The following is a 27949-nucleotide window of genomic DNA, read 5'->3' as shown; positions in this document are numbered from 1 at the left end:
GTCCATACCACCTGCTATTAATAAATACACATAAATTAGAAAATTAAGGAAATTAATAGTTTATTTCTACGTGAATAGGAAAGCAAATAGTTAAATAGAGAGCCCAGCGCAAATGCAGATAGTAGATAACTCAATTTGAAATAATAAAATCTAAATTGACCTATAAATCACTACAGCAATTGGCGAGGAAAGAGAAAATTCTACACCATCGATCTCTATGGGTTTAAATTGTATCGATCTAGACTCTATAGATGAAAGAAAAGAAACAAGCAAAGAAAACTGTAGATTCCTTCTATAAATAAACAATTCTGTCCTTAGATAACTCAATTTGGAATAACAAAATCTAAACTGACCAATAAATCACTACAACAATTGGTGAAGAAAGAGAAAATTCTACACCATCAATCTCTATGGGTTTAAATTGTATCGATCTAGACTCTAAATATGAAAAAAAGAAACATTTAAAGAAAACTGTAGATTCATTCTATAAATAAACAATTCATTCCTCGGTTTAAGGCAAAAGAAAGCAGCAGAGTAGAGCCCCATATAACACATGTTTTTCAAGGGACGATCCTTGCATCTGTTGCCTAAAAACTCGGTTTCAGAAAACACTAGCATGATCAGGGAGAGTGCCTGTGCCTGTTGTTTTGCTTCTAGATACGAAACTGAATGACATAAAAGCTATTAATACTCAGGTCGATAAAAAATAATTCAAAGAGTATATCAAATATATAGTTAATAAATAGCTAAAAATTTTGTATGTAGATCAAAGAGTATATAGATCAAATATTGGTTTGTATCCAATATGACAAGGAAAAACTGTCAAACTAATCTAAGTATCAATTAAAGGAGAAATAAATACTAACTAGGCAAATATGCTCGTGCGTGCTACAGACAAAGTTGGTATAAGTATCAAATATGTATAGTTGTCTGTGTTAATTTCTAGAGATCTACATAATCGAGTCATGGACGGAGGACTGGTCCGACTCACATACGGGATGGACTAAGACCCACCTGTCAATAAAACAAGACAGACCAAACAAAAAAAATTGTTGGAAATGTTGCGTGCTTTAGAAATAGGTATAGATTCATTAAGATTGAAAAGATATGTGCTGCCCCAAACAAAAAAGTTTTAGGATGTCTACTTGACATGAATTAAGAAAAAAAGGCTAAGAGCAGATTCTCTATAGACATTGGCTTCAAGAACTCTGATCGACGATGTCGGCGATTCTCTATAGACATTGGCTTCAAGAATTCTGATCGACGATGCCGGCGATGATACTGATACATGAAGTAGAGTAACTCGCGTCAGACGACTGACAACCACACGAGATTGGATCAGCGGTGGAAATTGAGTAGAAAAAAAGCTATTTCGACGACTATACATGTCACTTACAACGAAACACTCATAGGGCCGATCAATAGCAATTAGCTCAATGTCTCAAGATGATTTTTATTTTGAACCTCTCCAAGGGCATTGAGCCGAGCTAAGAGGTCAAGCTATAGTAGGTTGAGCTGAATCTGTGTAAGAGCACGATGGTGAGTTCTTGCACGAATATGTGATCGGCCATCATACCGCCCACCATGATATGTGTCCGCTAGCTTTGTGAATTCAACACTTTGCTGAGAATCTACGAAGCAGATATCAGAAGGTGTTCATCATCATCACGCTGTCATAGATTTACAGGGTTGAATTCTTAACCGAACAGTAAAAAGATAAAATACATACCTTTCAAGACAAAAAGGAAATAAAATTTGGATGAGATACGAACTATAGAGGATGCATCCGCAACTCATTTATATTTTGATTACAACTCAAAATTAAATTCTAATTATTAGTTTTGGGGGTATACATTGAACCACTCATCAAGATATTTTTACTAAAAATATACGAATAATTTACCATGTTAAAAAGTACTCGCAAACAAAAATATACAATGCTAACCAACAATCTAAAAATAATTACATTCCTATCAGTAATGTACAAATATTTATATATGTTGTTGTCAGTAAATGCTAAAAAAAGATGTCTTTATAAGCCTTTTCTTATGAATTATTTATATACTAAAAAGATATGTCTTAGAATATGACGATAAAGAAAATGCACAGATGGTCACCTTGCTCTGTTCCAATATTAAAACTAATAAACTATTCGCATCCATTTATTTTAAATAAAACATAAAAATGTTTGTATAAAAAACTAGCTACCCGCGCTATTAGCGCAGGTCACCTTGCTAGTTAGTGTCATCCAAAGGAGTTTCTAGCTGGATCTCATTATTAGTAATGTCATTATTTTTTGTATATAAAAAGAAGACGTAATAAATCTCTAGGCAAGTAAAAGATTCTCTTTTTTTTCTGCTCTTAATGTAACGTCACGCAGTTCTTGTGCGCGTTTGAGAAAGCAAAAAAAAAAAGGGGGGGGAGGAAAGATGCTTTTTTAGCTCTAGAAGACTAGAAGTGTGGCATCAACAGGCACAAACACGAAGCAGAAATAGTCGTAGTTTCCCAGCAATGTCGTCAATGCTGCTGGACGATGAGTACGAGAAGAGGCGAGCCAAGGCATACCAGGACTATGACACTATCTGCAAGCAGGTAACAATCGTCTGCTGGCCACTGTAATTCTGTAAATACGTAAGATTTGTCTCACTCCCGATTGATTCAATAATCAACAATCCTTGTATAGAACTTTTAAAAAAACAGCAAGGACTGAGCTTGCTAAAATACGTGAAGTAATAGATCTGAAAATGCCCTGAATAAGACCGAACATTGTTGACGATCGAGCTCGCCTGTGATGCATCTTCAACCTCCACCCCCGTTTCCATGTGCCAATGCAGTTCTCCGTGCTGCTGGAGAAGCTGGACGCGCTGGGTCCGCCGAAGAAGAGGACTAGGCGATCCGCGGTAAGTGGATCGACCATTCAACTCTCTGCCATATACCCGTGCTGTAATTAACTCTTTTTTGTAATCGCGGGTGTGTGCTGGTCACCGAACTGTTTCCGACGGCGTAATCCGTGTTCTCACCTCACCTGTCCTGCTGCTCGCAGAAGAAGAGGAAAACTAAAGCGGAGAAGAAGCCCGCGAGTGCCCGACGACGACCCGCCGCCGGCCCTGACGCCGGAGATCAGGGCGCGCTACAAAGGAGCTGGCCGTGGTCATCAAGGGCTTCCTCGAGGAGCTCGGCGACGACGTCGACGGGGAGGCGGCGGCCGGAGGCAGCACAAGCCAGGCAGCTCGGCCACCGCCACCGCCGCCTGCAGCGGGGGACGAGCAGTGAATCAAGAGCTACCTTGCCGTGTCCCGCGCTCGCTCAATGAGCTGGGCAGTGTCTGTCCGTTCTGCTCAGGACTGTTCGCTTTGCGTGGAATCGATGACTACGGCTGCTTGTTTCACCGTTTAATTATCCTTTATTATATTTTCTCCTCCTGTTCCTGTCCAGTGAGTACAGTATTTTAGTTATCAGGTGCTCCGTCGTCCAGTGTTGAATTCTGAAGATGGTGCTCGAACAGGGAAGAATCCGCGTTGGGAGGGAGCGATTCAACATAGCCTGTTGTGGAGTCAACACGTGGCGCCCCTCCATTCGCCTAAAATACCCGAATTTACAGTGGGGCACCTATGAAGGTGCTTAGTCAGATGTATATTGGCCACGGATACCTAGACTGAAAACTTAACCGTGCCAGATGAGTTTTATGGTGATGAAATTCTCCTCACATCTCATAAAATTCCATCCTTTTCTCTTCTTGCCATATCATATTTAATGTCATCAAACCCTCATAAAATCCCATTAAAATTTGCCTAAAAGTGGTCATGTAGAATTCTTTATGCATGACATAGTGAGGGGTTAATGAAAAGAGAGAATAATTAAGATCGTCTTTTGACGAAGGACTATCCGTAAAACATGAAACTAATAGATGCTATCGAGGGACTAAACTGTCATATCAAAGAGAATTTTATTATTTAAAAATATTAAATAAAATCTTACCACAAAACTAATTGCAGAACCCGGGCTAAACTGCGAGACGAATCTAATGAGATATATTAATCCATAATTAGCAGATGGTTACTGTAGCATCATTGTTGCAAATTATGGATTAATTAGTCTAATTAAATTCATCTCGTGAATTAGCACTCATCTGTGAAAAAAAATTATAAAAAAATTTTATTTAATACTCTTAAATAGCAAGATTTTCTTTGATATGATGGGGACTAAATTTTAGTCCGAAACAAACACGGACGACTCGCGGCTCGTTTGCTATATTTAATATTTCGATGTGATGGAAAGTTTGGAAATTTTGTGGGAAAACACAGCCTATGTGTCCATCCGTCCGCGCTTGCAGTCGCCCGGCCGGCCCTGAGCCCCAGACTCCATCGTACAATGCTCTTCATTTGTCTCTGCGCGACGTTTCACAGCGTAGGACGTGCGCCTCAGACTCGACTGCCACGCAGAAGCCAAATCGTTTCACATCGTAGGACTCGACATGCTCGATTGTTGCACTGAAAGTCTGAAACTGGCAGAACATTGAGGTCAGCTCTACCCTGCTCTGTAGCGCCCGCCCGAAGAGGACTGGAGTCTGGAGGTGAGCAAGGCAATGCATGGATGCAGCGCAATGCATAGCACCAAGCCCGTAGGTAGCTGTAGCTGTCCCGCCTGGACGCAGGCACACATGCATGACCATGACCATGGCCATGTCGCGTACGAGGCTCTGCGGCCTGCGCCTTATGATGCCATCTAGAGCTACGAGTACAACACGGCCACGAGCTGAGCCGAGTAGCTAGCTGGTGAGGGTGGCCTGTCAGTGTGGTCACCGCTCACCAGCGTCTCGATTCGGAGGAGATGGAGCAGAAGCAGGCTGGACGACGCGTCTGGTCATTTCCTGCTGCGGCTTTGCGGCTCTGTCCTCCAGTTTGAGACGGAGTTGCCTTCAAAATTTCAAAATTTTAAGATTTTTCATCACATCAAATATTTCAACGCATGCATATAATATTAAATATAGCTAAACAAAATAACTAATTACAGTTTGTCTATAATTTGCGAAACGAATCTTTTGAGTCTAATTAATTCATGACGAGATAATAATTACTAAATACAAACGAAAATATTACAATACTTTACACCTACAAGTTTACGCATAAACAGAGCCTCCGTTTCGTTTACGCATAAACAGAGCCTCCGTTTCCTGCCGCTGCGTGCGCTTCTCCCCCTTCCCACTTCCCAGCTCCGATCGAAGATGGCGACGAGATCGGTATGCTTCCTGCCTCTGCCGTGCTTTGCCCGATTCGCGCAGCGCTCTGCTGCTAACCCCTGTCGCTGTCCCCGGCCGGTTTGACACTAGCTTTCTGCCTTTCTGTCTAGACGGAACGAGCAATCGTGTGCGTGCCATTTAGAGATTTTCTGCATCTCGCGATGTGAAGGTTGCTACCCCGATGCCAAAGGAAATAAAATGCGGCCACGATGTGTGCCTTTGCTTGGGAACGGACACATACCATCTGAATACCTGATAGGACGGAGCAGCAGACCATCAGTGTACACTGCGGCGTCGTCATGAGCATGCCCTCATTTACTGCGGATCCATTCTGTCTTTCTAATGCAAGAGCAAGACTTGCAACCTCTCTTCGTAGAAGCACTCTCTCCGCCCAGCCCAGCGATTCACGGCCGGCGTAAATGCAAGGGTACTAGTACTGTCTACTGGACTAGTACGCATTTCCTGCTGTAAGCGATCATCGGACGGACACGGACGGAACAGCAGATATCTGCTGTGTAGTGCGGTGCCTGCCGGCCGGGCGTCCCAAAGGGGAGAGGGAAACGGCAAAAGCGTGACGAGGTACGGGTCACTCTCACCGATGCACAGTGGCTCCCCGGTCCACGAGACCTTGGAGCCTTCACGGCTTCCCTTGATCGTGGATCGGAAGAGGCCACCAACCACGTGAGCGGGCGCAACACCAGCGACATGAGCTGGGCTCCTCCGACCCTCCTCCTGCGTGCTCCGTCACACGGAGAAGAAAACCCCCACGTCCATGATCCATCGTCATACCCCCAGCTAGTAGTCCACATAGATCGACTCCACTGGAGTACATGCATCCATACGGTTTGGATCGGGCTGGCCCCTCTCGATCTTTTGCGTCGGCTCCTCCACTCCACATCCTAGCTATCTAGCAGTGCAACTCCTGTAAAAAACTTGCACAGATGCTGCCATGCATATAGGAGTAGTGCTATCATGTCATCTGGCTAAGCTAGCACCGGAAGAACAAGAACCCATGCATCAGACTCCACTAGCGCCAGGCCATGGCGCATGATGCCGGCCACGCGACCTGTGTGACCAACTTTACAAAAACAAACCGGTCGATCGAATCACGCGTCCGTGTATGATGGAACCTGCCCAGCACCTACACACTGGAGTACATACGTTTTCTGGGCTAGTGAAAGAAAAGAACAGAGCGAGGTTGGTGATGGGTTGCTAGGTGTTAACTCTACTAGGCCAGACCATGCACTCCCAAAGTTCAGTGACGAATATAGAGTTTATTACTAGGGTAGTCCAATAGAAGAATTTTTTAAAATATTTTAGTGAAGAAATCAATTTTAGTGTAATTTCTCTCATTTCACCATCTCAATTCAACTACCAATTGTTATATATAAAAAATAATTACTAGCTATTTTTTCTATTAGTAATAGTAAGAACATATATGAAAAAAAACTAGACGATGACTGTATTTGGGCCAAATCTTAGGGTGGGCCGGGGCCGGCCCACCCCTAGATCCGCTCCTACCAAAGTAATACTACTGCAGTACTTCTCCAAAGCAAGAATTTGCCGGCCCTCCTCTGGGATCTCCACCGGGAAGCAGGAATAGGACACCCAGCACCCCCACACCACACCATGCACGGTCTCAGCATTCCCTAGACACGACCGACTACAAGTGAAACCGTTGATTCTGGAGCATTCGCTCCTTCCTGTAACGGGCCGGGACCTGTTCCATACGGTCGTGTCTCGTCGTCTCCGAGAACAATAACAAAATCGGCAGAAAATTGCTGGGATTCAACCCGATACGGGCTGTGTTTAGATCTGAAAACGGGTAGAAAAGGTCATATCGGACAATGTAGCACACTGTAGCACTTTTCATTTGTTTGTGGTAAATATTGTCCTACCATAATCTAACTAGGCTCAAAAGATTCGTCTCGCAACGTACATCAAAACTATGCAATTAATTTTTTTATTTACCTACATTTAGTACTCCATGCATGGATCATTTGCTATATTTAATATTTCGATGTGATGGAAAGTTTGGAGGAGTTTGGGATCTAAACACACCCATGAAAAAATGTCAAGTCTCATGCAGTAGTCGACTCTTCACTCTTATACTGGTACTGTAGACCATGGACAGCTAAGCTCTGCCTCTGTCCATGTCCACACGACCGGTGAGGCGGCGACTGGACGGACGGCGACGAGGCGACTCCGACTCGACAGGCTGACAGGGACGCGGCCCGAAAGCCCTGGGGTCGCCATCGCCGGCCCCGTCCAATCAGGATCTGACGGCCACGACCGTGCCGCCACGTCACGCGCCCCCCACACCCCTCACGCTTTGTTCCAGCCCCACCACCTCCCCCTCCCTCTGGCCGGGCCCCACACCGGGTCCCGCCCAGTGCTGCAGCGCCCGCCCGGCGCGACCCGGGCCCGCGTGTCATCCGCCCATCGGCACCCCACGGACGTGCCCAGCCGCGCGTGCACCAACCGCTCTGCCCCGCCCGCGCCGCGCGATCCGCCTCGGGCGGCGTGCCCCTCCAGCTTCCCCAGAATCCCCCCGATACGGCAGGCAGGAAGGCAGGCGCGGGCCCACGCAGCGAACCTGGCGCTAATCCCCCCGTGTTAAGGAATAATCCCGCAGGATAATGACCATCCCCGGCCTTGCCAAAAGCCAAACCCAACCCCGCTCGCCCCGCGCGCTGGCCCGAGTTGGACGACGAAACGGAACGGAACGGAATGGGAAGACCTAGAACGGAAGGGGAACGCCCCACGTGGCCACGCCCCACGTGGCCGCCGCCGGTGTGGCCAACCGCCCGGGCCTCCAAATGTGGAGGGCGAGTCCTACAAAACCGCGTGCCGTTTCACGGCGAGGGATGGCTGGCCGGCCTGGCTGGCTGCTGATATCCCAGCCGGATCATCGCCGTCGCGTCGCCGTACACGAATACTGCTCGTGGTATTATTATACCGGTGCACCGTATCCGTGTCTGGTCTACGTACGAAATCAATGCGGCCAGGGTGCTGGGCGCGACCGTGGGGCGGGCCCACTCGCAGCGAGACGGAGCGGAGCGGGGCGACGGCCGGGGCGGAACAGGCAGCGAGCGCTCCTGCGACGGAAGGAGCCAAGCAGGCAGGGGGAGCAGGCACGAGGCGCTGCTCTGCTCTGCTCTGCTCGTACCGGCAGTGGAAGGAACGGCGCGTGCAGGTGGCGTGGCAGGGGCGCTGCCGCCGAGCCAGAACCCAGAACCAGAAGGCAAATAGGAGAGGAAAGGCAGCGGGCCAGCCGGCAAAACAAAACAAAAGTTGCAGCGGCAGTGGTACTGGTACTAGCCATTGCCGGTGTGGCTTTCAGGAATCAACGCCGAGCACAGTGGAAAAGCGAGCAGCTGCAGCTTGCTCCTTTCCTCTGCGTAACTGCATTGCTTGAGTCATGGAGCTTTTGCTCGTGGTGGAGAGCTAGCGTTCAATGCGAGTGCCTGGGATATTCGGCGGAGCATATAGGGCTATGGCTAAGCTACCTCGTTCTTTCCCCATTGCTAGATTTGGATCAACATTGCTAGATGCTTACTAATAATCTACATATATATATATTCCGTAATCCCAGTCGCCTCGAACGGAAAACGAAATTAACAGCAACGGCAGAGCATTGTGAATAGGTACAAATCAATGAAACAGAAAAAGGGTAGAAGCAAAGCTACCATTATAACCTACAGAAGATGCTTCTTTTTTCTCCACCTCTGTTTTTTTTCGATATTTTTTTTGGACTTTTTAGTTTCCATGGATTTTATCTCCCTGATGATGCTCACCTCGAATCGCCTCCGGCATTGGAGTTACCCAGAATGACGGCGCTAATCCGCCTGCTGCCTGATTGCGGGCTGCTTCAAGCGCGCGGATTGAAGCGGGGATCTGACACGGCCGAGAGCTCCACCTCCTCGGACGGCGGCGCCACGTTCAGATCGATCATGCCGGGGTTGTTGATCGGGGACGGAGGGGCGGAGGCGGCTGCAGTGGCCGCCGCGGTCGCGGCGCCGCACACATGGGACCGCTTGTGGCCGCCCAGCGCCTGCCCCGAGGCGAACACGCGGTTGCAGTGGGGGCACTCGCGCGGCTGCTCCCCGTCGAGGTGCTCCGGGAATGGCGACGCCGGCGGCTGGGGCTGCGGGGGAGGAGGGGGAGCCACGGGGGGCGCGCAGCACCCGCCCCGGCCGCCGCGCACGTTGCTGGCGCGGTGCCCGCCCAGCGCCTGGTAGGAGCGGAACACCTTCTTGCACGCGACGCACGGGAACTGCGTCCGCTTCTCCGCCGGGGCCCGGGCCGGGGCCGGGGCCGGCGGGAGGGGGGCAGGGGGCGCGTAGCCGTCGTCGCTCCCGTAGCCGGAGTAGTCGTCGTCGTCGAGCGCGGCCGACGGCCAGGAGTCGCGGGAGAGCATCATCAGGGACAACGCCACGTCCTCCTCCGGGGTGGCGACCTCCGAGAGCGAGCTCACCGGCTCAGCCTCGCCCCAGGCGACGGCGGCGGCGGCGTTCACGCGCTTGGCGTGCGGCGGGGTGGACTCGGCCTCGCTCTCGCGATCCGAGAAGGCGGCATCGGCGACGCGAAGGCTGCGCTTTGGGTTCTCCCGGAGCCCGTAGGTGGAAGCAGGCATCTTGAAGCCGGAGTCCTCGTCGGCGGCGGCGAAGGAGGTCGACGCGGAGGACGCCGAGGAGATCTGCTGCTTCACGGCCGCCGCCGCCGCCGCGGCGGCCGCCTGGGCTGCCGCGATGGAGTGGGACCGCATGTGTCCTGCGAGGGCGCGGGGGCTCGCAAAGCGGCGGGAGCAGAGCTTGCATGTGTTCTTCGCCATGGCGACGGAGCTTGGGGAGAGCTCCGCGAGCTCTCGGCACTCGGCAGGAGCAAAAATGGTGAGGAGAGAGAGCGTGAGCGAGCGAGAGAGCTGCGGGGAAGTTATTAGAATATAGCGGAAACTTCTCTTCTATTTATTTTTTTCTTTTTAGATTTTTTCCTTTTCTTTCTTCAAATTTATTTTTCTTTTCATGGTTGACACCTTCAATCGCGGTGAGGAGGGAGCTTTGTTGGTGCTTGGCTCATGCAAATCCAAGCAAAGATATTTAACGGCCTTGACTGCTTAAATTGCTTCCTATTTTTTAGGATCCATCTGCTGGTGGTGATATGGAATCATCACAATTCACAACTAATGCCTTATATTTGCAACAAAGATGCTAGACCAAATAAGTTTTGATCCTGTACCAAACAATAATCAATGTTGTTTGCGGTTTTGCTTGCCCCGCTTAATTCCATATTAAATGGATGCCAAATGGTGAATTCCCTCCCCTTATTGAATTAGATTAGATTTTTAGGATGTAAAAGTAGTCAAATTAAGCTATATTCTTTTATGCTGCTCACTTGTCGCAATATCGAAGAGAGATTATTTTCATTGTTCGTGTGACATTTATGCTTTCGTCTAAAATCCACCTATGTAAATGTTGAGCATTGTTCATGCCGCGTTTTGTCTTTGTCTAAAATCCGCTGATGATTCTTTTTTACCATTTTTCATGCAACATTATGCTAACACATATATATGGTACCCTTTTTGTCAAAAAAATCCACTGATTCATAATGTTATATAACCAGTTCAGGTAGCTATAATTATACTGCTACCAGTGAAATCCAATAAAAGGGCTCCAGTACTCGAACTCTGAAACATCTTGTAACAAAAGAAAATTTAAAATTATCTCTCTTTTTTTTTCATGTGACTGTACTACAAGCTGATCCTTTTAGTACAAGCCAAAAAAACGCACACCGAACGGATCGGACACGCCACGCACGATACCAACGTGCCCATGCACACCGGGCTCCTTTGCGCCCCATGCACACCCCTTACACGTCTACAAAGCAGTAACCGAGCCCATTAAAACACGAAGAACGCGCCAAAATTCAGTGGAAAAACAGTAGCTGGTGCTGGCCGCACCCAAGCATGCCTGCGCATCCAAAGCAGCAAAACCCCGTAGGCGCACGCACAGTTGTGCGTACGTGGAGCTCCGACGAATGAAGAGCCATTGCTTGTCCAGAGTCCAGACTGTGACCAATCGTGTTGTCTGACGCGAACGCCCAACGCTCCCCCTGGCTGATAAGCCAGGCAGATCGAGGATCAGCCGATGTACCATTTCGTCACGGATGACGGGATGAGCGACGTGTGTGTGACCCACAATCGATAGGCACCATGAACGAGTTTCGGACTGCAAATAGCTGAATTGGTGCACGACCACACATGATGATATGATCAAAGGTCACGCGGAACTGGTCCAATGAGTTTATCTTTACTGGATAATTACTAGTCACTTATTCCCTGAAAACGTAAAAAAAGAACCGAGCATAGCTCAACTGGCTAAAGAGAACCAGGGTGGTGCTAGGGACCCGAGTTTGAACATCGGCACACACTTGCATCCTTTGGAGTCCAAGTCAGTGTAATCCAAACTAAAACGGGATAAAGTAAAGTAAAAAAAGAGTCGGAAAACTATGGTCACGCATCGAACATACTCCCTCCATCCTAGGACTCCAGAATCACCTCCGGCTAACCTCCGAAGTATAGAGTTATTAACAAAAAAACTGCTATTCATATATCTTTAAACATCAACCATTTTGTAAAAATAAAAAAAACATCAACCATTTAATTATTTTAGCTCCATTCCTGTTGCAAACTTGCAATATGTTCGTATCGGCCTAAGCTATGAGATAGCAGTGACATATGGTACATGTTTTTAGAATTAAATTTAAATATTAATTAAATTAATATATAATTTAGTGCATTTTCAAAATAAAAGGTAATTAGTTTTTTAAATTACGTGTGTGTCGCATGTACATGTATATACTAGTAAAGTAAAAACGAGGCGGAAAACTATCATCACACATCGAACATACCACAAGCTATTTTAGGTTAGCAATGACTCCCGAATCTTCTTGTCTTCCTTATCTCTAGCAAATTGATTATGTAAATAAAATAATAAATTCACCCACAAGTAACCATCTCTATTTGAGTATTTTCCCCCCCTACTATGAGCAAACACAAATTTTATTATTGGCCCCATTCACTTCTGCTTATTTGCTGGTTGCTGCAGAGGTAACAATAGCCCCCTACAGTAGGTAAAATAGTTACCAAACCTTTACAAATCTTTTGAAACCCAGGCCAAAAAGCTACTGCTAATCAGTCCGGAGACCAAAATTGTGAGCAGCTACCAAGGTACCCCCATAAACGACCTTAAGTTGGTTCAAGAGTGGAGAGTGAGATGCATGCAGGACACCGGGCATGTAGCGCAGGGTGGTCGTAGGGAGGACCAAATCAAAGCATGGTGAACAATGCAGGGCCGGGGCGCGTTCGGTTTTTCACGCCAGACAGCGGCGTACTCCTATCTGGGACGTACGGTGGCAACGCTTTCGGTGCGCTCGATCTGAAGCCCTTTTCCGCCAAGGCACATTCCCCCCCCCCCCCCCCCCCCCCCCCCCCCCCCCCCGCTGGTCGTGTCGTGTGGGTCACATATGAGTATGTGACCGATCACCGCGTTGATGAGCGGCCAAATCCACATGATTACCTCCACCAGGGGTACGATACGAACCGCCGGCTAGCGATCGAGTAATTACCAGTCTACTACCAGGCCACCACCACGGCACGGCGCCGCCAGAAACGATACGAACTGGCTGCTGCCACCGGGCTCGTAGGGAGGGGCATCGACGCCGCGGCCGGCGGCCGGTCATTAAATTCAATCGGCTGCCGCGGGCACACTAGCTAGATCGCGTGGTGGATAGAGGATGATGGTACCCGGAGCTCCATTTTGTCTCGCCTGGCTCAAAGTCAAGCTTCGGCTTGGCTCCGCTGACTTCGCGTTAGCAGCTACTCAGTGGGTTTAGTTCGCGAAAAGTTTGCGAAAAAATTGCTGTAGCACGTTTCGGTTTTATTTGGTAACTATTGTCCAATCATGGAGTAATTAGTCTCAAAAGATTTGTCTCGTCATTTACAACCAAACTGTGCAATTAGTTATATTTTTTAATTACATTTAATATTTCATGCATATATATCATAAGATTCGATGTGATGTGCGTCAGTGAAAAATTTTGGGAATTTTTCGCGGAACTAAACACAGCCACTAGGTCCAATCCAAAGGCTGCTACGTTTCACTGCGCCAAAGGAAACCAAGAGGAGAATTTCGTTTCCTTCTCCGACCGAGCTCCTTTGCTTCGGCGCCCCCGTCTGTCTTCAGCCCTTCTGCTCCTTTGATTTAATTCCTGGTGATCTGTTCCGAGCTGCAGGGTGCTGCTGCTAATTTTTGTGCCCCTTTTACGCAGTCCAGCTCCAGCGAGTACCAGCGCAGCCCTACAACTAGCATACTAGCCGTGCTCGTACTTCGTCGCACAGAATGACAGGGTGGCGGTGGTACTTGGTACACCGGCAATCGCCACGGCACCTGGGTACAGTACCGACGGTCCGGTGGTGCTCCCCTCCCCTGCTCCGTCGTCGGCCGTGCAGGCAGCAGGTGGTAACTGCCGTTCAGTGCGCAACAATCCAAAGTTCCAAACGGGACGCTGGCTGCTGACGCGCGCGGCGCCACGCCACGAGCTGCTGCCGGCCGCCGGGGGCCGTGCCTGCGCGCGCGCCGTCTTCCTTTCCAGCCGAGAGCTGACGTCGCGCGCGTGGACCGGACCGCTGCACGGCTGCCGGCTGGACGGTGGACCTGGACTCTCGCGTTCGAGCCAATTCTAGTCTGCTGAGCGAAACCCTCTAGCACCTAGAATTTGGCTGGCTCTTTGCTTTTTGGAAGGTAATTGATCGCTGTTATGGTAGGCTAGCAAGCTGTGAAGAATGTAATGTACTACGATTAATGATGCTGAAGATTGTATAGCTCCGATCCGGGGCAGTGAAGAGCAGTAATACCAAAAGGAGCATGCATGGGTCAGGGCAAACAGGTCATCCATCTGATGTTGTTCAGCATGGTCATCTACAGCGTCTCCCATGCTAATGCCCAGCTAGAGATTCACTCCTAGTCATAGCTAGGCAGTGACAGCGAAGGCCCATAAGCTAAGGCCACAAGTCGCACTTTCTTTACATAGACCAAGTTGGATTATTGGAACCCCTAGTGGTGTTTGGTCCCTTATCACACAAGCTTAGCTTGTGCACCCCATACTTGTGGCCATTGCGTACTCATTAGTGGCACCGAGATGCTGTGCTGGGTACCGTGACGCACGGAATGTGCGTGCGTTACGGTTCAATGGTCAAAGCAGGAAGACTCGAGGCTGAACAAGCCACCAACGCCTACATTTACTCTGGATTCAGTGCCGGGCGAACTCTGCTAGTGCTAGCACCATCCTATCCCCGTTCAGAATTCAGAAAATACTCGGACTACTTGCTCGCGTCGCCTTTCTGAGTTCTGACCGATCGAGGGTCTTTACTACGGGGCCGGGAGTGGTCAAAGGGGGAAGTAATTGCCTCCTTGGCTTTAGCAACAACTGAGGGAGGATGAGGAGGAATAGGAGTGAGCATGCATGCACGAATGGATCGGTCCAAGATGCGAGTGTGGATGTGCGAGTGTGATGAGTGCCGGATGCTTTGGATCCGCGGCGTCCTAGTCAGACGGCACCCGATAGCGGTGGAGGCGCCTGCAAAGTTGCAACCGTTCCCTACACTTCTGTTCCCAGCTCGCTTCTCCAGTAAAATCGTAAGGCAGCAACCGATAGTAAAAAAAGATGCTCTCGTGTCAAAACATGTCTGCCGTGCAGCTGCAAATTGCTATGGAAAATCGTGGACGCTGATTTCTGGACTTTCTGGCTTTTTAGTGACCGTAATAAAATGTGACATACAGTTCGGAATTGCAAAATCCGTTGTAGTCTAGCTGGTTAGGATACTCGGCTCTCACCCGAGAGACCCGGGTTCGAGTCCCGGCAACGGAATTCCCTTTTTGTTTTATTTTGTAGCATGTCCTGCACGTGCGTCGGCGGCCTTTCTTTATTTTTCCTGCAAACGGAGTGGCGTTTCCCGCCCTAGCACTGCAGGAGGCACCTGGCCCCCTCCTACTCCCTTTCTGTGCTCTGCTAGCTGAAGCGCTGAGCAGAGGATGCCAACGCCTATCATTACGGGATGAACAAACACCGTGTTATCCGATCAGAAAACATGCAAGACACAGATGTTGGTCGGAATTTTTACAGGATAAGCATTTTGACAATCATAACGTGTGCAAGTGTTGCTGGAAAACTTCCACAGGACGGAGCAGCATTTTCATGAGCAGAGGTGTGGATACGCCTTGTAGTATTCTACAAAAAACGGACGCATTTTTTCATGTAACTATGACAGGTACAAGTACAATATCCATTCGCTAAAGAAGGTACAATATCTATTTATAGAGCACTGATAGATTAAATCTTTTAGAACACATGTGTATGCATGATTTGTTATCTTTTTGTGCCAAGCACGTCTATTGCATCACGATATGGTCACCTAGTACTAATTAACCAATTGGGCACGGCAAAGCAACATGATCTCATGCCTTCTTTATTCTGCACTACGGCCAACCTCGTGCAAACTACTCATTGATCATATTATACATTCAGTATTAATATTGTGGCATTCTGAAAATTAACAACCCCATAGAAAATTTCGCCAAGCATGGTTGAAGGCTTACTAATTGAATTTGTGGTAATTAAGTCTTCATATCCATCATGTGGGCAAACCGTTCTTTTTGGAGTTTTTCTATAGAACTATACAATTGTAATAAGTTTGTAGGATTTAGATATAACGATGATATGTTTTATTCTATCATTAAAAATAGAGAGTGGATATGTTGTGGGAGGAAACATAATAGGTTGAGAAAATTATTTTGGGAAGACGGTGTGCCATGAGAAGATTTAGAAGGGCAGGAGTGCCCTGCGGAGGCGGACCGGTAGTTGACCCATTTTGTGAGGACATGATTTTGCATGTTTAATCAACAACATTTAGAATTAGGGTACAAAACTAACCGAATGTCGTTGTCTAAGTTGGCATGTAAATACTCACTCCATCCATAAATATAAATACATAAAGTTTGAGTATACTACCTAAAGTCTGAGTATCATTATTTACATCCGTTATGAAGTTTATTTATAGTTTATTTATTTGATATGGTAGATGTTAATAACGTTCTCTAAAAATTTGGTCAAAATTAGAATAATTTAACTTAGAACAAACCTGGAACCCCTTATGTTTATTGGAAGAGGGAGCATTTTTTTTTTGCATATAGCACTGCCATGTACCACTAATTTTTTTAGAATGAACAATAATAAACATGTCACTGAGGTGCATATCATTATTTAGCTTCTAAAATTCTTGATGCAATGTTCTTTTTCTTTATTTTTTTGCAAAACATAGTACATGTGCAAACACTCACAGTTCTTTTTTTTGTTTTGTTCTTTGATTACCACCAGAAGTTTATGTCCACTGAAAAAAGCAATTTGTTTGCTTGCCTCCTTTTATGTTTGCTTCATCGTTCAATAGATATAGATTAATAAGGAATAAAAACTGAAAATAATAGAGGAAAGCAACTTACATACATTTTTTACTTAGAACTACCGGAGATAAATCAACATTAAACAAAATTAACGAATAGCAAAACATAGAATTCGAGGAAATCAATCCATAGATGATTCCAAAGCTCTTCAAAGAATCGTACAGTAAGGAAACCTTCTGGAAACAAGTTTTCAAGCCTGTTTACAGGCCCCTAGCAATACGTTCCAAGAAGGTTGGACGTACAGGTTAATCAATCCCTTAACTACTAATTATCATATACATACATATGCTGCTCATATATATATATATATATATATATATATATATATATATATATTCATATATGCGACTAGTATAGGTTAAGTGTTTTCGATATGTATACTCAACGAAACAAAAAAAAAGATTAATATGTATGACCTCTCGCCTCACGCCTGAGTAGCCTGCTTCTCCTCGTTGATCTCGGACGGAAGGCCAATTCCCACCTGCAGCCACGGCGAGGTCTCCCCAGCCATTTTCATGTCCTTGAGGTCACTGATCTTGGCCCGTTTGGCACTCGTGCTGTCCGCCTCGTCCTCCGTGGCCATGGCTTCCCCCGCGTCGTCGTGGCCGCTCGTCGCCGTGTTGTTCATGTTGCTCGCGTTGCTGTGCCCCGCCCACGAGTGCATGTATAGCGACGCCGGCGTGTTCAGGCTCAGCACACTGTCGTTCAGCTCGGCCGCCTGCCTCGTGGCGCCCGATGGGTTCGTTGGCACGTTGAGGTCGAGGAACGGGTCGGCCCCAGGGTGAGCTGCCGGCACATGGCCTGCATGACGTGGTCCTGGGTGACGAAGGGCTGGAGCTTGGCGACTGCGCCGGTCGGGTCGCCAGTGCCAGTCGTGAGCCAGTGGCACCGCTTGTGGCCGCCGAGGGCCTGCCCCGACATGAACACGCGGTGGCAGATGGAGCACTCGTGCACCTTCCCCTTCTTTTTGAATGGCGCAACGGCGGACATTGTCGCCGGCACCTCGTCGGCAGCCATTTCCGGAGTTGCAGTGGCCATGACAACTACGCCGGTCTCAGCATTGACCGTGCTGCCTTCCACGTTGCCATCGACACCGGTAGTGTTCTGCTGTTCGTTACCAACGGTGGCTGGAATAATGGCATCGCCGACGACCTTGTCATTGGCGGGGGCGGCGACGACGATGGGTTGTGGGGGATCGACGCGGTTGCTCTCTAGCTTTGCGGCGAAACACCCCTTGACTTTCTTGTGGGAGGCACGGTGCCCGCCGAGAGCCTGATGGGAGGTGAAGACCTTCTTGCACGCCTTGCACTCGAACATGCCGCGCGGCACGGTGGAGACGTGGTGCGGTAGCACCTGCGTTGGCGCCAGCAACTTCAGTTGGGGCACTGCAGGTGCTACCATGGAGATGGGCTGCGGCACCAGGAGCTGATGATTCCTCTTGTCGCTCTTGCTTGCGCACGGCTCCTGGCCGACCTCGACGCCGACATGGGGCGGCGCAGCGCTCGACGCCGACGACGAGAGCATGACGAGGAAGTTGGCGAGGTCCTCCTCTTCGCTCGACGGGGCCGGTAATTGCTCCTCGGATGTCGTTATCGAACCATTCCTGATGACCATGACCTTGGCACGGCGCGTGCGTTTCCCTTTCGACCACCCCGCTGCTAGCGCCAGGTCCTCCCCAGCCTCCTCGCCATCGTTGGCGGCGTCGCCGTCCAAGTCGCCTTCCTCCTCGTCGTAGTTGCACCTCCCGTGATCGAGCAGCGACTTCCACGACGTGAACTCTTTGCCGCAGTTCTCACACACTCGGCAGTTCTTGGGCCGGCCTGGGTTGGTGCGGAGCGCGTACATGCGTCTCGCCGTCGCCGCCGCCGCGGCGCTCCCCACCTCCGGAGAGTCGTCGGCGCCACACGGGCCCGCGTCTTCGTCGAGCGCGTCGTCGGCGCTGAGCCCGTCGTCGACGACGCCGTGAGCCCGCATGTGGCCGCCCAGCGCGCGCCCGCACATGAACCCCTTCTTGCACACCCTGCAGCGGTGCTTGTACGCTTGCGGCAGCACAGGCGGCGGCGGGACCAGCGGCATCCGCGCCAGCGGCTGCTGGTTCTCCATAACCATCGCCATGATCGATCGATCACGACTTGCTTCTGGACATCGCCATGATGCATGCAGTTGATGAGCTGAGACGAGGCATTAAACTGAAGAAGAGGAGGAGCGGGCGCTGCAGCACTTATATACCAAGGACAGCGCGCCACTGCTAAAGATAGCGCCCGGTGAGCGGCTCCAATTGTGTCCGGTTTGGTCCTGTCGTCCCTACCTGGACGGACGGGCCGGGAGACCTTCAAGCAGTGTCGACATCAACTAGGAGCTGCGCGTCACAAGCGCGGCCCCATGGATCAAGCGCGTCCGAGAGTTGCGCTGGCCCTGGCCGTTGTGGCGGACTACTACTCTTGTGGGCAACATCAACATGTGTAATATGGGTATGGCAGGCCTACGGTTATAGTACTAACGGCACGGCACAGCCTGGCGGGTTAGTACTCTGGGTGTAGAATTTTTCTCCGATCGAGCATTCGGGATCGAGGAGAACACAACAAGATGGGAGAGAGTTGTATGGAACGTCATAGCTTGTGGCATGCTTTGACCTCTTTTTGTTTTTTTGGAAAAGATGGCATGCTTTGACCTAGAAGGACCGATTTTGGTGTGGGTGGGTCCGGTTTTCTTCAGAGGTTAATTGGGTACCCCTCCATCTCTAAATAAGGAGTGCAATTCTAATTTTTCAGTCACATTACTGGTGGTGTGAAGAGACTCGTACTCTCATTTGCTGGCCACATGCGATTAGTTTTAGCATGCAAGTCAAATAAGACCACTTAATTAAATAGGTAGATGAGATCTAATTTATTGCACTCTTTATGGGTTTTTTATTTCAAAAGCTAGGGTTACACTTTACATGGAACGGTAGGAGTATGTAACATTATAATTGTCACACTTTGGAGATAAATCATTGCTCGCCATAGTAGAATTGTATCATTATAGTAGAATTGTATGGCTTCGTGTTCTGGCCCAAGCACGACTCTCCAGATACTTGCAGTCGGCTTATGTACTTATCGTTACGAGAAGATATGGCCACGACTAACACACCATGTTTATGCGTTGTTATACTACTACCAACGATGAGAAAAAAAATTCAAACTAAAACGAAAAAGTTTAAGAAGAGACAAAATTGAGAAAAACATGCTTTATTAATTTTTATGTATGCATCATTTACCAGTGCATCCTATGTGCTGTTGTCACATCCTGCTAATGTGGACGAGATCGACGAATCGCCTGGAAGTCGCCTCGGTCTGTAGCTGGGAGAACTGTCGGGAGCTTCCTAATTGTGCTTTTCCGTCACGTAATCACGTTGCATGTACCTATTACTACCACATCAGTAGGGTCTTATGCCATCTGAGCCCACATGTCATTCCACGGCCCACAGCCCACAACGCGGCGGAGCCTCAGCACAGTTCAGAAAGTTGCGAGGCAAACGAAGGCCCAAATCCCACGTTGGACTTAGCTTGTATGCTTTCTGTTCTGTAGGAAGCACCGATATTTTTTTTCCCAAGAAGAAAGGCAATTGACTTCAAGCAGAAATGGACGCAAATGTTAGGAGTCGCACGTGTGAATGGCAGTCAAATCATCACACAAGACCCTATTACTATTATTTTGTTCTGGAACAATTTTTTTTGTTGCTGGAACATTTGTAGTAGAGACTAATTTAGGCCCAAAACGCAGAATCTAAAGTGAGGAGGGACTGCTGCGATGGATTAGCTGGGTGTAACGCGCGTTACCTGTTAGAAGCAACGGCGAACAAACCACGAAGAACAACAAGATCAATCGCAGGGACACGAGGATTTAACGTGGAAAACCCTCCCAATACGGAAGGAAAAAACCACGGGCGCCAACCAGCAAATCTTTACTATATCGGGTGTGTGTTTACAACGCCTAGTGGCGGCTTACAAGAGGAATTAACTGAACGAGGAGCAAACCCTGGTGAAGATTTGCTCCGGATCAAGCCTCCGGCGGCGGGCCTCCGTTTCGCTCCCTCGGAAGTCGGCCTTTTCTTGTACAATGAATTTGGATCACAATATAACATTACCCCAGACAGCCCCCGAAATGGACGGTCTCGATTTCAGTTTGTTGACCGTTGGGACTAACGGATGAATTAGAGAATTAAGCGTTGACAATTGGGAAAATAGGATGTGGGCATTCGAGAAACATTTTCCTTTTGTTAGAAGAAATCTAAGACGCCATATTGGATTAAGCTAAGGTTTAACACCTCGTGCTTGGAACTTTTTTCTTTCGAAATTGGAGACATGGGCTTCCATTAAACATTGGCTCCAGGTTTGTCACCGTAGACTAAATGTGCTACGAATTTCAGTGCTTGCCCCGTGAACATTTTCGAACCCACATCTGCCTCCAAATCAAGACGGCACTGCGACTGCGATTAGTGTTTATTTTTGGGAGTAGTAGTAGTATGCTGCCGAGTAGGGCGGGCGGCAGGGCGTGCCGGCACGGTGAGCGGGAAGAAGCACCTTCCGGCCTGGATTCCGGCTGCCGCGCGCGGACGAACGGTGCATACTGTCGGTCGGTGCCCGTATAGGCCAGGGCCACGCGGCCTTTCACGTCTCCCACTGCCGGTGCCGGTATCGGCGGGGCGCCCCGAAAATTCCTCAATTCACGGCGCCGGTGTCAGGGGCGACCCTGAACTGAACCGCCTGGCGCCGGAGCACTCGGGGGTGCTTCGACGGGGGGCGTGCTAAGGCCAATTTAAGTGGAAATATCATAAAAGTGTTATGGACATTAAATTTGTTAATATATACTAATAGTATGAGGAGAAAAAAGAGAGTAATGTCATAAAATATGAGAGAAGTGTCATCATCATAACACTCTATTAGTACAGTTCTTAAAATTCTAATCAGGTAATTATGTCAATGACACTTTCACTGAGACTGGTCTAAAACAATCCGCGGTGCCCATCCACACCATGGGGAACTAGAAACAGATTCTGAGATTAAGCTGCCTGCTACACCGTGCTAGCATGCAGCTTGCAGCAGTACACCGGGTCAAAGAGAAGGAAAGCCTTCCATGTGCGAGCGGTACTTGCGACCAAACGCCCCTGGGCTACCCTGCATCCACCGATCCACGTATGAGGTCCCCAACCAGGCGCGGGATTTGGGTGTGTTCCTTTGCCCGCGACTCGAGCCTACACGTGGGCCCGGTCCCAACGACCAACTAACTGCCGATTCGGTGTTCTGGACACAGACCGCCACCACTTTTGAGCGCACACCCGAGCCTGCTGCCTGCCTGCATAAAGGTCTCTCAGTTCAACAAAGGCAAGTTGAACTGCATGTCCTTCCTTCTCTTTAACCACCGGTCTTCCTCCTTTGTAACCGAATGCTCCCATGTTAAACTGCATGCAAAGGGTTACTGTTACTTCAGTCAGGTTCAGGTTAAGCACAAATTCTAACCTTGCATGCCAAGAAAAGCTAGCCCGCGGACTCGAAATTCACCGGGTCTCAAACAGCGCAGTTTGGCCAAAGCACACACAAATACCAATGGCTGCACTTGCATTCCCAATTCAGCTTCAGCCTTCAGCCATCGAATCTGATCCAAAGGTATACACGTCGCGTGCATGTGGCTGCGGGGTCACTTCAACCACCAGAAATTCAAAAGATAAGCATTGCCGTTTTTTTTTCGAATCAAAGAGGACTGGGTTATATTTTGGATTACATAGCTTCGCGAGAGCGCTGCAGAGCGCAACCGACCACAGATCAAAAGTGGAATTCCGACGTGCAGCTCAGGGCTCGAGACACACACACACTTCTCCTCAACTTTCTGAACCCAAGGCTCCACACCAAAACGGACCTGCATTCCGCCCTGAACACCGCAAAAAGCTCTGCGTGATTTGTAAAGCGCCTCGCATCGACCGACCGACCGCTCACATGGGGCCCGGATCAAAACTATTCGGCCGTCATCAGCAGCTTTCCAAAGAAAAAAAATTTGTGATACGTGAGCATGCAGCGATGTGCAGCAGAGTTCAGAGCTGCAAAAGTTGCAAAGGCAGCAGCCAGCAGCAGGGCACGAACATTCTCCTTCGCTGGCGCAGAGGATGGTCGGCGCCCTTCAGGCTTCAGGCCTTCAGCCGACGCATCGACCGCCCATGCGTGACAGGTAGGCTGTGGTATCGATCCTGTATGATCAGGAGCCGGGAGCCCCGGGACAGCGTTAGAGTAGAACTGATCAAAGGCTCGCTCTGACAGAATGATGAGCTAGCCAAGTAGCCAACCGTGCGGCTGAGAAAGGAGCGGATCGGATCAACATGGCTCAGAAAATTCGTAAGAAATCCTTGATGACCTCGCCTGGTCATCGAAATCCCCGGCGTTGGATAGGACGCGATCGCCTCCATCATCCAAGGGTCGCCGGCGTTCTTCAACCTTGTGCTCGATTAGCAACAAATTATGAGACTCTTGATGATCCCTCGTCAGATTCCACGCCCTCCTCAAATCGCGTTGCGTTGTGCCCCACTGGTAGTTCGTTGCCTTTTATTTTGATTGAGCACTCGACCTACTGTATAATTAAGCTTCTCCTGTTTTGAGTGCATCTCTAATGAGTTGGGATATCCTTTTGACTAGGAGCATTTTCATGACGCACTAAATCACTCTTAGCAGTACTACTACTGCGCTAGTCACCATAGTAGCTAAAATCCTCTACATAGTACTCTACGTTGGCTGGAAGATCCGGTCCTCACATTTTTTTTTTGCAAATAACCTATTTCAATTTTCAAATACCAGTTCTAGCATCTCTTGGACTTTGCTCTATGTTACTCAAATTGTACTTGGAACTTCTTTGAGACCTGAGAGAATTAGTCTGCTACTTGCAACAAGGCTAAATGGCTAATGCCACTCACTTTTGATACTACCATAAACAGTGTGCACTCACAAGTACATGTACAGTTCAAGATTAAATTTCTCAGCATGTGTTTCCAATTGTACTTCTTTCTTTCAAATAAGCACAGTTGCTAGTTCTACTTCATAATCCATTTTTGCCTGAAATTAGCTCGTACTGTAGCATTATTTGTAGGCCAAAACTGCAGAAAATTAATGCTGTGTTTAGCCTTTTTCCCGCGAACACCAAGTGGTCACGTCCCCCCCCACTAATTCAGCCGGCAGGATCCCAAAATTTCTTGCCACGTACGTCTGCATCCCCCCACCAAAGTGCCTATAAATACCCCTCTGTGGCCACTCCCACAACTCACCAAACACACACTCGAGCTAAGCTCAGAGCCTCACAGCTTCCCTCGAGCTACCAGTGTTAGCTTAGGAGGAGAAGGAAACCAAGCAAGCTACTGCAGCAGCAATGGCGAAGTCTCGCACCTTGCTGTTCGGCGCACTAGTCGTGCTCGCGCTTCTGGTGAGCCCCATTGCTTGCTCCCGCAAGCTCGCCAAGGCCAACAAGCACAAGCCGAGCCACAAGCCGGCTGTCGGGGCCCGCGGCAACTACACCGCCACCCCATCGGCCTCCGACGCCTACGGCTCCGGTGGCTGGCTGTCCGCCGGCGCGACGTACTACGGCGCCCCCAACGGCGACGGCAGTGACGGTTAGTGGCGGCGCCGCGGCGGTTGCTTTTAGTGCTCTGTCTGTTGGTTAGTCAGTTACTGTGCACTCTGCTTTGCACCGCGGGCTGACATCGAACACATCTGCAGGCGGCGCATGCGGCTACCAGACCGCCGTCGGGCAGCGGCCCTTCTCGTCGATGATCACCGCCGGGAGCCCGTCGCTGTTCAAGGGCGGCAAGGGGTGCGGCGCCTGCTACGAGGTCAGTCAGCGCAACGGATCGCCTCAGCGTTCGTGTGGTCACACCGCACGGCCTAGCTCCTGTGCAGTACTAGCAGTGTGTCTCCATTAATGGTGAAAAGTGGTCGGCGCTGGTGGTAACTGAATGCGTTCATGTGCCGACCTAATGCAGGTTAATTGCGACAGCAACCCGGCGTGCTCCGGGCAGCCGGCCACCGTGGTCATCACCGACGAGTGCCCCGGCGGGGTCTGTCTCGCCGAGGCCGCCCACTTCGACATGAGCGGCACCTCCATGGGCGCCATGGCGAAGCCCGGCATGGCTGACAGGCTTCGCGCCGCCGGCATCCTGAAGATCCAGTACAAGAGGTATGCGACAGCTACCTGCTAAAAAATTCAGAATTACATACAGGCATGCCAGCATTTGCGCAGATATGCCTCGTTTAATCTCGGATTCTCGGTGCTAATTTCCGTGGCTCGTCGTCGCAGGGTGCCGTGCAAGTACAGCGGCGTGAACATCGCGTTCCGGGTGGACCAGGGCTCCAACCCGTTCTACTTGGAGGTGCTGGTGGAGTTCGAGGACGGCGACGGCGACCTCAGCGCCGTCGACCTGATGGAGGCCGGGTGCGGCACCTGGACGCCGATGGTGCAGAACTGGGGTGCGCTGTGGCGCTACAACTCCAACACCGGCAAGGCGCTGAGGGCGCCCTTCTCGCTCCGGCTCACCTCCGACTCCGGCAAGGTCCTCGTCGCCAACAACGTCATCCCCGCCGGCTGGAAGGCCGGAGCCACGTACCGCTCCTTGGTGAATTACTCTTAATTATTGAACCGCGGCGCGGTTTAATTTTCACCCCCGCTGCGCTTGGCCGGATTTATTACGCGCGGCCAAGAATTGCTCGCAGGGATGTGGTGGCTAAGAACGAGTCTTCGAGTTTGTTTCGTGTGAAATCTGTGTCCGGGGTGCCTGCGAGAGGCGGTGTCAGAAGAGGAGGAGGAGGTTAAAGAGCCGTGTTCTTCACTCCCTCCACGGTCTCTGCAGTCCCCTAGTGATGTGTGTCAGTGTGAAGTTGTCGTGTCAAGTTCTCTGTAGTAGACTGTAGTTCCTTTTGCTGTGCTGCTGAGAGAAGCTTGAGCTGCGACTAAAAAGGTTGCAAGCCGGCAGTTGTATCAAGTTGTGTGAGTGTTTTTTTTTGTACCACGCAATCATTTCAGAGTAATGAATTACTGCTATCTCATTCCCGTCACGTTTATACTCTATTGACGACAGAAACCTGCAGTGTAAAAACTGAATACGAACCAGAACTGTAAAGTTTTGAGTAACCATGTACTCTAATCCTTCTGTAATCTGACGAACGAGAGGCAAGAGACGGCACCTCATAACGACCGAATCCAAGGAAATCACCCAAGCAGCAGCATGCAACGTTTGTGTAGTTTTCTGCACTCTGTTTTTTCTGAACTTTTCTAAAAAGAAAAGAAAAATCTGAAACACCATTTTCCACAGTAGGTATTGCTAGCTACTCCTTGAGTTGCAATCTCCACCTTCGCTACACCGACTAGTTTTCCCTCTCATGTTACGGTACCAGCTTCCTGACGATGGCACATTGGCACGTGCTTTTTTCTCAAAGAAAAGAGACAAAAGTGCTGCGGCCTGAATATTACAAAGAGGTATCCTACTGAATCATTATAGGAACTGTTTTCTAAAGGAATTGTTAAATTCCTAATACTGAATCAGTCTGGCATGGGAGTGAGACTTTTTTTTAAAAAAAAAACGACAAACATGGGAGTGAGACTGACGAACAAGAAAGGGCCGCACAACACAATATTAGGATAATACTCGTGGAATTAGATTTTGAAAATTAAGAAAATATACATCACGAAGCGAGTATGATTTTTTTTTAAAAAAAACAAGTATATTTTTTATTCCTGAATTCCAATTCCGCGTGCGGGAAAAAAAAGAAAGCGGTTCCCCAAATTTATCGAGCAAGCATTTCCACGAAGCACTCCTTTTTCCCATCTCTCTTTCTCTCTTCACCGCGTCTTGTGCTTCTTGCTCGTTACAGATTCTTGCAAATGCAACACAACCAAACCAAAGCATGTTGCGTTATGCAGTTTTACCGTGCCTCTGCATATACAGCAACAGCAAACACCCAGACGTGCTTCACGCTGCTGCTGCTGCTTTTTGTACCGTGGCAACCTTTCTGTAAAAGAACGGCGAGTCGTCGCCGGTGATACGATGGACGCTGCACCCGCATGGCGATTGACGCCGACCGAAGGGCGCTGCCGAGTCACTATCGCGCTCTGGCTCCCGCCATGTGCTTCGCACAGAGAGACGATACGCAACCACGACCCAATCTGTCAATCCCTCCAAAACGATGCTACTATGATGCCATGCTACACAAAACCGTACCGGAGCCGCCCGGGCCTCCCGAGTCATCGACGAGCACATGCAACGGTGGCCGCTCCGCCGCTCTCACTTCCGGAAAAGAAAAGCCCTATCATCAGTTCACGTGAATGGCGAAAATCCTTTGCAGGATTGCAGTTTGCAGTTGCGGTGATTTCCGGAAGAGATTTCCAGAAGCTCGCGGCACGGAACTGCAGATCTACCGGCGCCCAACACACCGCCGGCCGGCCGCCGGTGGCAGCAGGAGAGATCGAGCGGCCCGGCCTCCTGTTGCTTCCAAGCGCCGGCGTGACTCCCACTGTGACAGAACCGTCAAATTAAAACTCTAATTAAGCGTAATGGCCGTCATTTGAACACATCGGGCGCATTAGCTTAACGGCTTAATTTGGCGATCCTTTCTCAACCCACGGCCCGATCGAAACGACACCGGTAGTCCCACGTGAAGGTGGGCACAGATGGTACAAGCACAACACAAATCCTTGAAATTATACAATGATGCGTGATAGAACTTTAAGTTTACAAACCGAGTTTCAAATACAAAGTTAATTTACATAAGTTGGAACCCTCTCAAATTTACAACTGGAGGACTAAAGTTAAAACTTGAAAGAAATTACACTAAAACAAACAACCCTACACTGCTGCCCACTCTCAGCCTAACAACACCGGTCAGACCGGTTAGGAGAACCGGTCAGACCGGCGTTGCATGCACCTGCCCAAGGGCTACCGGTCAGACCGGTCCTCCAGATCGGTCAGACCGGTCCTGACAAAACAGATAGGCTGAACACTCCGCTAGCTCAAGTGTGCAACCCGACAAACCCCTAACCTAAGGGTCTCGCTCCACGACCTGCCACCCCTCTGCATCCCGGCGGATGAACTTGACGCAACAGGGGCAAAAGTCGACGTCCGGGTGTCCTGAAATAATAATTGTGGCAACAAACCCTGAGTATACTAATACTCAGCGAGGCTTACCCG

General features: G+C 49.3%; 3 protein-coding genes, 1 non-coding gene and 1 pseudogene across 4 annotated transcripts; 3 read left to right on the top strand and 2 right to left on the bottom strand.

Moving 5' to 3' along the window:
- The first annotated feature begins 2477 nt into the window (after positions 1-2477).
- Positions 2478-3313, top strand: LOC120655716. Its single transcript, XM_039933679.1, has 3 exons — positions 2478-2592; positions 2835-2900; positions 3044-3313. Exons 1-3 carry the CDS (start codon positions 2512-2514, stop codon positions 3311-3313), a joined length of 417 nt encoding a protein of 138 aa, XP_039789613.1. The 5' UTR covers positions 2478-2511.
- A 5537-nt stretch (positions 3314-8850) lies between these two features.
- LOC120657367 (zinc finger protein ZAT1-like) lies at positions 8851-10122 on the bottom strand. Its single transcript, XM_039935672.1, has one exon. It carries the CDS (start codon positions 10071-10073, stop codon positions 9111-9113), a length of 963 nt encoding a protein of 320 aa, XP_039791606.1. The 5' UTR covers positions 10074-10122; the 3' UTR covers positions 8851-9110.
- A 4971-nt stretch (positions 10123-15093) lies between these two features.
- Positions 15094-15166, top strand: TRNAE-CUC. Its single transcript has one exon. It is a non-coding gene; the product is annotated as a tRNA-Glu (tRNA).
- A 2013-nt stretch (positions 15167-17179) lies between these two features.
- On the bottom strand, positions 17180-18870 carry LOC120655708 (annotated as a pseudogene).
- Positions 18871-24052: 5182 nt separating this feature from the next.
- LOC120711652 (expansin-B11-like) lies at positions 24053-25820 on the top strand. The gene is made up of 4 exons (XM_039997254.1): positions 24053-24382; positions 24489-24601; positions 24752-24945; positions 25066-25820. The coding sequence occupies exons 1-4, from the start codon at positions 24142-24144 to the stop codon at positions 25394-25396; spliced, it is 879 nt and encodes a 292-aa protein (XP_039853188.1). The 5' UTR covers positions 24053-24141; the 3' UTR covers positions 25397-25820.
- The last annotated feature ends 2129 nt before the right edge of the window (positions 25821-27949 follow it).

The sequence above is a fragment of the Panicum virgatum genome, chromosome 1K, assembly GCF_016808335.1.
Source record: "Panicum virgatum strain AP13 chromosome 1K, P.virgatum_v5, whole genome shotgun sequence".
Taxonomy (NCBI): domain Eukaryota; kingdom Viridiplantae; phylum Streptophyta; class Magnoliopsida; order Poales; family Poaceae; genus Panicum; species Panicum virgatum.
The sequence above is the reverse complement of the archived record's forward strand: the minus strand, read 5'-3'. Positions and strand labels throughout refer to the sequence as shown.